The 11,422-nt window shown below is 38.4% G+C and overlaps 1 protein-coding gene across 1 annotated transcript; it reads left to right on the plus strand.

Moving 5' to 3' along the window:
- Positions 1–11,422, plus strand: LOC121634172 (prolyl endopeptidase). Its single transcript, XM_041976679.1, has 14 exons — positions 1–207; positions 549–623; positions 958–1,091; positions 1,844–1,974; positions 2,284–2,493; positions 2,702–2,823; positions 2,927–3,032; positions 3,243–3,434; positions 3,525–3,722; positions 4,811–4,914; positions 6,439–6,670; positions 7,611–7,742; positions 7,834–7,990; positions 10,586–11,422. The coding sequence occupies exons 1-14, from the start codon at positions 70–72 to the stop codon at positions 10,878–10,880; spliced, it is 2,226 nt and encodes a 741-aa protein (XP_041832613.1). The 5' UTR covers positions 1–69; the 3' UTR covers positions 10,881–11,422.

Consider the following 11,422-nt stretch of genomic DNA (forward strand, 5'->3'; position numbering starts at 1 on the left):
TCCCAGTGCTCGTTGACTGTGTGTAAGCAGGGCATCTCCTCTGACAAAAAGCCTCAGCGCTTAAAGTGGATGATTTACAGGATCCAAAGAGTAATTGCAAAGCCACTGTTATACTCCCTTAGTCAACTCTGTTTGTTACGCCATTCCCGCAAATTGACCTCTAAAATGGCTTTTCAGTACCCAGAGGCTTACCGTGACGAAGCAGTTGTAAGTAGATGTGACTTGCTAATTAGCCTAGCCTACTACTTAGCAGGGATGCCTCATCATCATGCGTTTCATTCATTGAAAAGAATGAAGAACGTTTGCTTTGTTAGCATGCTAGTTAGCTTAGCCAGGTCTTGCAATCTAGACTGCTTATTAAATTGCACTGACTTTAAATAAAAAGTCATTTGTAACTTCCCACACCTGCTTATTTAAGTCTTACTAGCTAACATGTCCCCACCCTTTTTCGCTTAACTTGGTGAACCTGGCCACGCTTGCCAGCATGTTTCCCGTTTCTATTTTGCCACACCTAGCTGCCTCACATGCTACTATCATATATGTCACAGGTGGATGATTACCATGGATCTAGCGTACCGGATCCATACAGCTGGCTGGAGGATCCTGACAGTGAAAAGACACAGGTAAACCCTAATCACTTGCATTTGTTTCCCCCCTTCAATTCTATTTATGGTTTCCTTTAACACTAGGTGAAGTTGCTAGTTTAAAAAAACACAAGTTCTGTTTGTGTTATGTTACTACTTACAAGGATTAACTAAAGTGTATCTATAAATAACATTGACATTTACTAGACAACTGTCCCTGAAATTCAGCTTGAGTAGATAATGCTAGAGGAAAACCTATAACTAAATAAAAACACCTGTTTTAATTTTACAAAGCCAAGATATGTAGACCCTTCAGCACATTTCTTTTTTTCTTATTTAAATAATTGTATCTTTGTTGATATTCTTTAACCAGGCCTTTGTCAGTGCTCAGAACCAGCTGACGTTGCCATTTTTAGAGCGTTGCGAGGTACGGGACCTGTTCAAGGAGCGCATGACCGAGCTGTACGACTATCCCAAGTACAGCTGTCCCTTCAAGAGAGGAAGCAGGTGAAGCTGCAACAGAATCTGTAGTGACATATGTCATGTAAGGGCATGGGCAGCATACTACAGTGGTTCCAGTTGTGGCTGCAATGAGTTTGCATGTTTTCCATGTGCCTGCTTTTAAATTTGTGCTCTTATGTTAGCTTGTAACTCAGCCGTTCTTGTTTTATGTGTGTATGCATGGCTGTTAGTCTCTCTGTGTTTGTCCTGTGATAGACTTGCAAAATGTCCAGAGTGTACTCTGCTTGTTGCCAATTATCTGCTTTGACTATTCATGTGTAGATTGCAGAGAACATCAGGACACTCATATGGTTATCCTTATGGTCCACTTGCAGATTTTGCTTACTTTTTAAATGCACAGATTTAATGTGAAATAAAACTACTTAAGCATCTGGAGCCCATCTGTTTGTCAGTACTTGATTTTGCTCACAGTGCTTTTTATTTCTAAAGCATTTCTTGGCTGATGATGATATTATCATGCATTCCTTGTTTTATCCTTTAAGACTCAATTCTTAGGGGATAGAAACAATTATATTTGTGACCATGTTTAGTCCAGGCCAAACTATATACGATGACGGACATGCACATGACTCCTAGTTTCCTAATGCAGCGTAAATGTTGACAGTCCCTGTGCTGCTGGACGCCATACCCTTACCCTTACTGCCCAGTATAACATTACAGATCTGATTTGAAGGAGCATGCTTATGAATATGTTTTGCAACACTTTCAAAATTTCTGTTTTCTCACATTATTTGCAGGTACTTTCACTTCTACAACACAGGCCTCCAGAACCAGAGCGTGATGTATGTGCAGGAGAGTCTAGATGCAGAGCCCACAGTTTTCTTGGATCCCAACACTTTTTCTGATGACGGGACTGTTGCTCTACGAGGTATCAACATAAAACAAACTACAAATATATTTTATTACTTATATAATTAATTGATTTTAATTATTGGTGGATGTTACATTACTATTTCTTGTAAAATTAAGATCAGAAATAGTTTTCGGAATTATAAGCACATTATGAATTTCATTGCAGTGCTTTTGTTGTACCTATTAAGACAATGATTGCTTGATTTGGTAAAACTGGCTAAATATTATAATATTTATAGCCATCACACTGATTGTTAAATTAAGAAGAAACCTCTCCAGTCCTCCTTGTCAATATTCTATTTGTTTTGCTCTAAATTACTCCAAGGTTATGCATTCTCTGAGGATGGGGAGTACTTGGCTTATGGAACCAGTGCCAGTGGGTCTGACTGGGTAGAGATCCGCTTCCTTCAGGTTGAGGGTGCTATGCCTCTGGAGGATCGCTTGGAGCGGGTCAAGTTCAGTTGTATGTCCTGGACTCATGATGGGAAGGGTCTTTTCTACAACTCTTACCCTGATCAAGAGGGTAAAAGTGACGGTAAGACAGAAATGGATTAACACACTCCTGACAGAAACCTTTCTAGCTTTAGCAATTAATGGGATGATTATAAGAAAACAGTACTTAAACAAAAATATTCCTCTGCCTCTTTGATTTATTCCAAAAGATTCTTTGCTTTTTTTTTATTTATTTTTTAAGCGTCACCAGTAGATGCATGAATAAAACTAAAATGTGTTTTATATGTCAGGCACCGAGACCTCCACTAACCTGCATCAGAAGCTGTACTTTCATATTTTGGGAACTCCGCAGTCTGAGGACGTCCTGTGTGCTGAGTTTCCTGATCACCCCAAATGGATGAGTGGGGCTGAGGTATGGCGGAGGTTTTTATCTCTTCTCCCAAAACAAATGGTTGTAACAGACTGTTGTTGATTTACATTCAAGATTTTGTTTAGTGATAACATATTTATTGCAGGTGTCAGATGATGGACGTTATGTGCTTCTGTCAATTAGAGAGGGTTGTGATCCCGTCAACAGATTGTGGTATTGTGACCTCCAGAAAACACCTCAGGGTATTACAGGTGTGCCTTTTTTTAAAGTAAAAAAGTTATTGCTTGTGTATCCAGAGACTTTGTTTCTCAATTCCTGTGTTTCTGTGTTTGATAAATAAATCTCATCTTTTGGATCAACACTGTCAGATTAAAGTAGTTTCTCTTGCTTTTTGTTTTATACTCTGATTTTTGTTGTAACTTGTGCATGATCAGCGCTTATGATACATCTTGTATGTTTAGGACTTTTGCCATGGGTGAAGTTAATTGACAACTTTGACGCCGAGTATGAATACGTGACCAACGAGGGCACCCTGTTCACATTCAAGACCAACTTGGATGCCCCACGTTACAGACTCATCAACATAGATTTTGCCTCTCCTGATCAGAGCAACTGGAAGGAGCTCATCCCTCAACATGACAAGGATGTTATTGGTAGGCTGCTGAAATCTTTGTGATGTGTGTTACTAAAATTCTTATGCAGGTACAACACTTGTTGTTTTCTTTGTTACATCTTTCCTGCAGTGTTTGCCACCTGTACATACTCCAGCTATCTGTTTGTGTGTTTCCTCCACGATGTGAAGAATGTGTTGAAGATGTACCGTCTGAGCTCAGGGGAGGAGCTGAGGACTTTTCCTCTTGATGTTGGCTCAGTAGTGGGTTTCACAGGACGAAAGAGGGACTCTGAGATCTTCTATTACTTCACCTCTTTTCTATCCCCAGGTACAGATTGCTAAAAGCTGTATTATTAATTGACACATTAATTTGTGTAGATGTTTAGGCCATTTGACTTCAAAATGTTTAAAGCCGACGTCAGGCAAATTAGAGGGCACACGTTCTTGGATTTATGCTGCTCTATAATCAACACAACCAACTCAGTAATGACCAAACTAATCAATCAAGAAAAGTATAAATTGGAGCGGAATAACAACCAAGTTGACCTGTTGATGAAAGAGAGCGGTTAATTAACTAATAACTGACCTGGTTGTCTTTTTGTACAAATATGATATACAGTGACTGCTTACCACCAAGTGTTGGAGCTGCGCTGCTAGAATCATTCTGGTCTACCTCATCATGTAAATGCCCGCCTGAATTAGTAGCTTAAGACATCCATATTTAGTTAAACTGTGTTTAAATCAGATTTTTTAGTGTCGGGATCATGGAAATGTCATTAAAGAGATTTTGTATTGGAAGTGATAAAAGGTATAAAAGACAACATTTTGAAGTTGCCTTGCAGCCAGGCTTCACCTTAGCTTACTATTTCTCTTGGAATTTCTGTCCAAAGCTGAAAATACGTAGAAACATGGGACTATAAACCATGCCTTAGCCTGAAACCCTTGCATTACAGGGGTCTACTGCACTAATGGACAATGCAGACAAAGAGAGAAATTGTGCCCAAGATTTTTTGTGTTTTTATTAGAGCGAAGGATTTTACTTCTCGTGTTTTCAGAGTCATCTGTGCTAATCTTGGCACATTCCCAGCAGGCTGAGGAATGGCTGCCATCTGGCCACTTTGCCAAAATGTTCAGTATAATTTGTTTGGCAGGAGAATGGAGAAAAAACTTTGACACAAAATCCACTGTAAATTCAGTCGCAAATCTAGTAAAGCCTGTGGAATTAACTATGCTTTAAAATGTGTGTATTGCATTTTGCTGCTCTGTCTCCTGCAGTGCTTAGTACAGTGTTTGTGTAGAACGCATGAAACTACATTGTGAGCTTTTATAGATTTTAGGAAATGTATTACAGAAAAATATATTGTTGAAGCTTTTCAGAAACAAATAAAAAAATATTATTTTTTTCTCTACAACTAGCCATCATTTACCACTGTGACCTAACCAAGGAGCCACTACAGCCACACATCTTCAGAGAGGTCACAGTCAAAGGCTTCAGCCCCTCTGAATACCAGACCACTCAGGTAAGTAGATGTTTGATAGTCGATGATTTATTCACATACATACTGTAAATGACGTCTTTCTTAAGTGATCCTAGGAGTTTGAATAAAGCCAACTGGACTTGTTTTCTTGAAGATGTTTCTTATCGGTTTCAGGAACAAATCTTTCTGAGATTGCTGGTGTCTGACCGGCAGCATCTTGTATTTTTACTAATATTTTAGTCTCAAACGTTTCAACCTTTGGGTTCTGACTGATCATAACTTCACAAGTTAAATGAAATAGAAAAAATAATTTATCAATCCCGGATGGAAACTATATGATGTTTGTTCAGTTAGCTTTTTAAAAATGTTATCAAAAGGATATTTATTGCACAATTATTGGTATAAATGTATGGATTTTCAGGCCCAGTTTATACAAAGTTCTCTCTTTTTGGTAATATAAGATCTAAATTATGAAGCTGCTCTTTGCAAAGAAAATTTGTTCAGCACAACACAGCAGCCAGGCCACCGACCTGCTTGCTAAAATGCTGGACAAGACAAGTTTCTAAAAAGAAAGAAAAAGAGAGAGAGGTTAACAGCTAGGGCCACATTTTAAATGGCAAGATTTTAATCCCCATTAAATGTTTTCCAGCACATAAACACTCAGCTTTTTGGAATTTTATTTAGTGTCCATGTGCAGAGTTAGGTTTGAATCTCTTATCAGATTGCCGATGTCTGCAGAAATCAACTGCTTATACGGCTGAAATGATGAATTCTCCAACTTATAAAGGTGATTGGCAACAATTTGGAATTTAATTCTGTTTTGTGTAAACTTAATGTTAAGCAGCATTTTATAATAAATAGGAAATTTGAACTAAAAAAAAGGTTTTAAAGGAGATGGTGACACAGGGTCCCTCTGCAAAACCAAGGATGATGGAAGATCTGCAGTAAGCGGATATTGTACATCAGCGGTGCAAATTTCTGATGATTTAGCAATAAATCAAGTTACATAGAGATTTGATATGTTTATGTCTAATCGATTATTCAGCCTTTTCAAAGGTCGTGTGTCAAATTTAACAGAGCTTCTTAGAATGAAAGAAAAAAAACATTCTTTAGTAACAAAACAGGGTACTACCAATAAGTTTCATTTTACCGATTGCAGCATTTCCTATTTACTGGAAGCGTCTGAATTTTGCAATAAGACAAAGTATTTCTCATCTGTCATATCAAATATTAAAGATACTGCTAGGCACATCTTTTTTTTTTTCTTATTTCCACATAAACTAAAAGCAGGTCCAGGTCTTGAAATAGTGAAATTTCAGTCGACTGAGGAGCCCTGGCTCTGAAAACAGTCTCAGAAACAGTTTCCTGCTGAGTGAATACTGCCAGAAATAATGTAAATGTGAAAATGTGGAAGGCCCTGAGGAAAAGATTTTATCAGTGCTCCTTTATGTTTTATCATCTAACCTCGACACAAGGATGATGCAAGCTGTATTGTACTCGACCAATTCATAATTCCGTCTTCTGCTTACCTGGTTTCCATGACAATCTGTCGTTCTGTTTGTTTAGATCTTCTATCCCTCCAAGGATGGCACTCAGATACCCATGTTTATTGTTCACAAGAAGGGAATCAAATTGGACGGCTCTCATCCGGGTTTTCTGTATGGCTACGGGGGCTTTAACATCTCCATCACACCAAGCTACAGCGTTTCCCGACTCATCTTTGTCAGACATCTGGGAGGAGTTCTGGCAGTTGCTAATATCAGAGGGGGAGGAGAGTATGGGGAGACCTGGCACAAAGGTGGGAGGCTTCACATGATAATTAACAAGTGCATGCAAAACTCCCAATTTGTTCTGTCATGCAGTTTATTCATGACAGAACAAAAATTGTCAAATAGGAAAAACCAAGATAAAGCAATGCTGGATGCTGGATGAGCTTTTTTCAGTAAAAAATAAAAAGTGGTAGAAAATTAATTGTTCCTTCGGTTTGTCAAATTATGCTAATTCATTTCCACTTAATGTGGTTGTCTTGCTTTTCTCTTGTATGTTTACCTTCATTGTACAAAATCATTCAGAGTTTGATGCTCTGCTGAAAGCTTCACTAGGTGTGTGCATATGAGCAAGGTTTTAGACATCCTAAGCAGTATGGATGTCAGTTCTGGTTAAGTATGTGCAGAGGTACATTGTGTTAAAGCGAAGCCTGAATTGCGTATTTGGGATACAGTACTTATGGAAAGTTTCCTACCTTATTTAATCTGTTTGCCATCAGTCTACATAGAGTTGTCCCACATGACCAAACCAGCTGTGCATTTTAAATATCTTAGATATTTTCTCTTTGATGCCTTACTAAGTCAAATCTAGACTTTGGCTGGGTAACCTGAAGTTTCCATAATGTTTGATTTATAGTGGCACATTTGTTTCTGTATGCATCGCTGTCATTCCATGCAAAGTTAAGGATTTTTGGTATGCAACCAATGCAGACACACACGCTTGCAGGGTTCCAAGAAACCAACAGGACAACAAGGGTAGCTTGCTCTGACATGCTAATTGCTAAACTATGTCTAATAAATTATTATTCTTGTTCTTTTAAATGATATTTGCATATATTATGGATTTTTGTAATGAGTAATGTTTAAAAAAAAAAGCATATCAGACATTATTTAAGACACAATATTTCTTTATGCTTTCTAACTGTGGATCTTTAAATAGTTCCAAAACAAAATACCTGGTTTTATTTTCAGCTGGGATGCTGGCAAACAAGCAGAACTGCTTCACAGACTTCCAGTGTGCAGCTGAATATCTCATCAAGGAGGGATACACATCTCCTTCCAAACTGACAATAAATGGAGGATCTAATGGTGGGCTGCTTGTGGGTATGTATGCTCCTAAAGAATAATTTAGACTATTTAAAAGCTGAACAGTTTTAATCCAAGGACGTGTCTGACTGTGTGGTTTTTCTCTCAGCGGCTTGTGTGAATCAGCGGCCTGAGCTGTTTGGCTGTGCCGTTGCTCAGGTAGGCGTCATGGACATGCTGAAGTTTCACAAGTTCACCATCGGCCACGCTTGGACCACAGACTTTGGCTGTTCGGAAAACAAAGAGCAGTTTGAGTGGCTCATAAAGTAAGTTCTCTCTCACTAGAGTGTGAATTTTTATATTAAAATTACATCTTGCTGAATTCACACAAGATTTGTTACTTAATACTTTCATGAACTCCATAAGATATATATTTTTTTTAAGTAGATACAGTATATTCAGCAGGAATCTCAAAAAGAAGTTGTATCTTTTGGGAAAAAGTAGGTACATCCTTGGCCTTTGGTTGCCTATTTAAGCAGAAGCAGGTTGTTTGTGGGTTTTCACATATTTCAGATTGCACCACATTTCGGTCTTCAACACTAATTTTGTCTTGATCATTATTTAAATGCTTAGGATCAGTTTCCCATTGAAACACCCTCATCAAATTCACCTTCAGATTTTACATAAATGGCTTCATAATATCCTCAAGTACTCTTAGATATAATGTAAACCTCATATTTAATATCACTTCAAGCTGCACAGTCTTTGAAGCTGAGAAACCACCCAAACCATAACATTTCCACCACTGTGCCTCACAACTAATAAAGATATTTTCCATTTTCTTCATTCTACAGTAATATTTATGTCTATGCATACGGTTAAGCCCGGTACACACATGACGATATTTGGGCTGTTTTTGTCCCGATTTTGCCTTTTCCCGACCTCGGATGGCAAACGCCCGATCATCGTGAGATTTCCCTGTCCAATCATCATTTGGTCTGTGGTGTGTTATGAGCTGATTTGTCCAGGTAATCCGCTCCGAAGTGGGTCATAGCCGACAATTGGGAACATTGAACATGTTTAATATTTCAGTGCCGATTTCTGAGGAACGGCGACGACTCGTGCATTGTGACTGTGTGGATGGTGACATGGTACAGAATGTAGCCAATCAGACAGCGAGCTGGCTGGGGAGCAAGGAAGTACATAAAGTCCATGTTCACGTCGTCTCCAGTCTGTTATTTTTTTCAGTTCTGGCTTTTTCTGGTAACAGTAGTCCCAAGACCACCATCATTCCCTCGTCCTATATATCCTCTTACATGCTGTGTGTTGTTTTTCGATTGTTATTATGTTAATTCTTCGTTTTTTTGCCGGTTGTTGCTATGGTTCTTCTTCTTCATTTTTTTGCAGGTTGTTGCTATGGTTCTTCTTCTACGTTTCAACGTTTGTCAGGCTCGGAGGACTAGAATGTAGATGAGTTGCTGAACAGCATCGTAATGTGTGTATTGTTCCTTGATTACATTTTTGGAGCACACCACACACAGTATGATCAAAACTGATTTTTTATCTTAAGTGTGAGGTCTCGACCACTTAAAAAATCTCACAAGTTTAAAAAAAAAATCGTTGTGTGTGTACCAGGCTTTAGTGAATCTGAAATTCCATAATTTCAGTCCTCTTGTATATTTTATTGAATCACTGCTCTTGGACAGGATACATTCTACTATTTTCAATAATAAAAAAAGTACAGTTATGACACACAGCCATTTTAATTTAAGAGCTCAGTGCTTTTACTTTGTGAAATATACCCCCGTTTTTTATTCCAGCTCACATAGACAGGAAAGTTGCATTAAAAATGACAGAATTACTAGAACTTCTTTATTTCAGCTCTGCTGGCTTAAATCACAGCTATAATTCCTGAGAAATTGTCTTCACTACTTTAAAACCATGTTCTTCATCAGTCAGATTCCAACCTTCTCATGTAGTGGAGGTTGCACATTTAGCCTGCCATCAATCAAATGTTTGTTTAAATAAACTTATTTCAGTGTCAGTGTTTGGCAAGACAGTTAAGAGCTAATTGTTTAATCTGGTTTGATCCATTCAACTAGACTCTTCTTCTGTTGTTCCTCGGTGGCGGAAGGATCTACTGAGCTCTCTGTTGTTTTCTTGCTTGTGTTCTTACTCTCAGATATAAGTCGCTTTTGAGAAAAGCGTCTGCAAAATGACTGTAGAATAAAACTGAACAACTCATAAAAGTAGAAAACATTTCATTATGCAAAAGCTTGCGGTAACATTTCCTACACTAAATAATATATACTTTTAGGAAACAAAAAACTCTGCTAGGACAAGATCTGAATTTGTGGGTCTGCTTTATCATGGATGGAGATATTTATAAGTAAGGATTTACAACAGATTTTACTTTTGTTTGTTTTTGCTCTGAGTTTCTGCTGTTGTGTATGATGACCCCTTCGTGTTATGTTTAATCTACAGTGGCCAGCAAAATTTAAATCAGTGGGTGTTGAATAATTTTGTTAGTGAAAATTAACGTGATTTATTTATCAAGTGTTTGCTGAAGCATCATTTTATTTGAATGGAAATATTTTGGCAGGTATATCAAAGTGATAATGGTGATATGGAGAAAGTAGTACGGACCAAACATGTATACTATTGGTGCCAAACTGTTTTTAGATCAACAGAACACATTTTAAAACTCGTTGCTGCCTCATGATTGTTTACCAATTGCAGTTTTGCCCAAATGCATTTTTTTTCTAGACAACACAATCTTTCTTCTGGCATCTCAAGCGGGACAGATTTGTGTAGCAGCAGCTACTCTTATATCTTTTTTTACTGACTGATTCTTAACTGTTGATTCACGCATTTTGTTACAACTTCATGAAATTATTTCTAATTTCCAATTGCTTTCCCAGATACTCCCCGCTGCATAACATTTGTGTCCCAGAGGGCAATGGGGTCCAGTATCCTGCGGTTCTGTTGCTTACGGGGGACCACGACGACCGGGTAGTGCCTCTCCACTCCCTCAAATACATCGCCACCCTGCAGTACATTGTAGGCCGTAGCTCCAAGCAGGCAAATCCCCTCTTCATCCTTGTGGACACAAAGTCGGGTCACGGTGCCGGGAAGCCCACCAGCAAAGTCATCCAGGAGGTGGCCGACACCTACGCCTTCATCGCCCGCTGTCTCAACATCTCCTGGGTCAAATAACCTGCAACTCCAGTTAAATTCTGTGTTTTTGTTTGGTTTTTCTTCATGTCTAATTGACTTCAAAAGACTGTTCATCCCATTTGTTACCATCTTCTTTAAGGCCTCTACATAGTACAAGATGTTTAATGTCATTTCCCCCGCCACCATTACCTTTTCGGTTTGTTTGTTTTATCCCTCCTGCCCTCTTCTAGCACAAGCTTGTCAGTATCACTCCTGCACACAACTATAAAACATGCGGCTCATACAGTTAATATGTTGTAGGCCGTGTTAGTAGTTCTTTGTGAAGGAAGGTGCTATTCATGATTATAGTAAATAGCCAATCAGCTGTTAGTCATGAGGTCTAAATGGCAAGAAGTTTATCATAGGTTTGTTGTTGTGTCCTCTGGGAGCTCAGAAAATAACCTTTTTATTTATTTCTTCTTTATATGCAGAATGGAGATTGTTGTATGTCAAGTGTTGTCAACAAGTTCAATTCTGACAGTTGTGTCACTGATGGTTCTGCAAGCGGACAGTATTGCGGTTTGTCTGTAAGGAAAATTGCA

This window comes from Melanotaenia boesemani, chromosome 22 (assembly GCF_017639745.1).
Source record: "Melanotaenia boesemani isolate fMelBoe1 chromosome 22, fMelBoe1.pri, whole genome shotgun sequence".
NCBI classification, from domain to species: Eukaryota; Metazoa; Chordata; class Actinopteri; order Atheriniformes; family Melanotaeniidae; genus Melanotaenia; species Melanotaenia boesemani.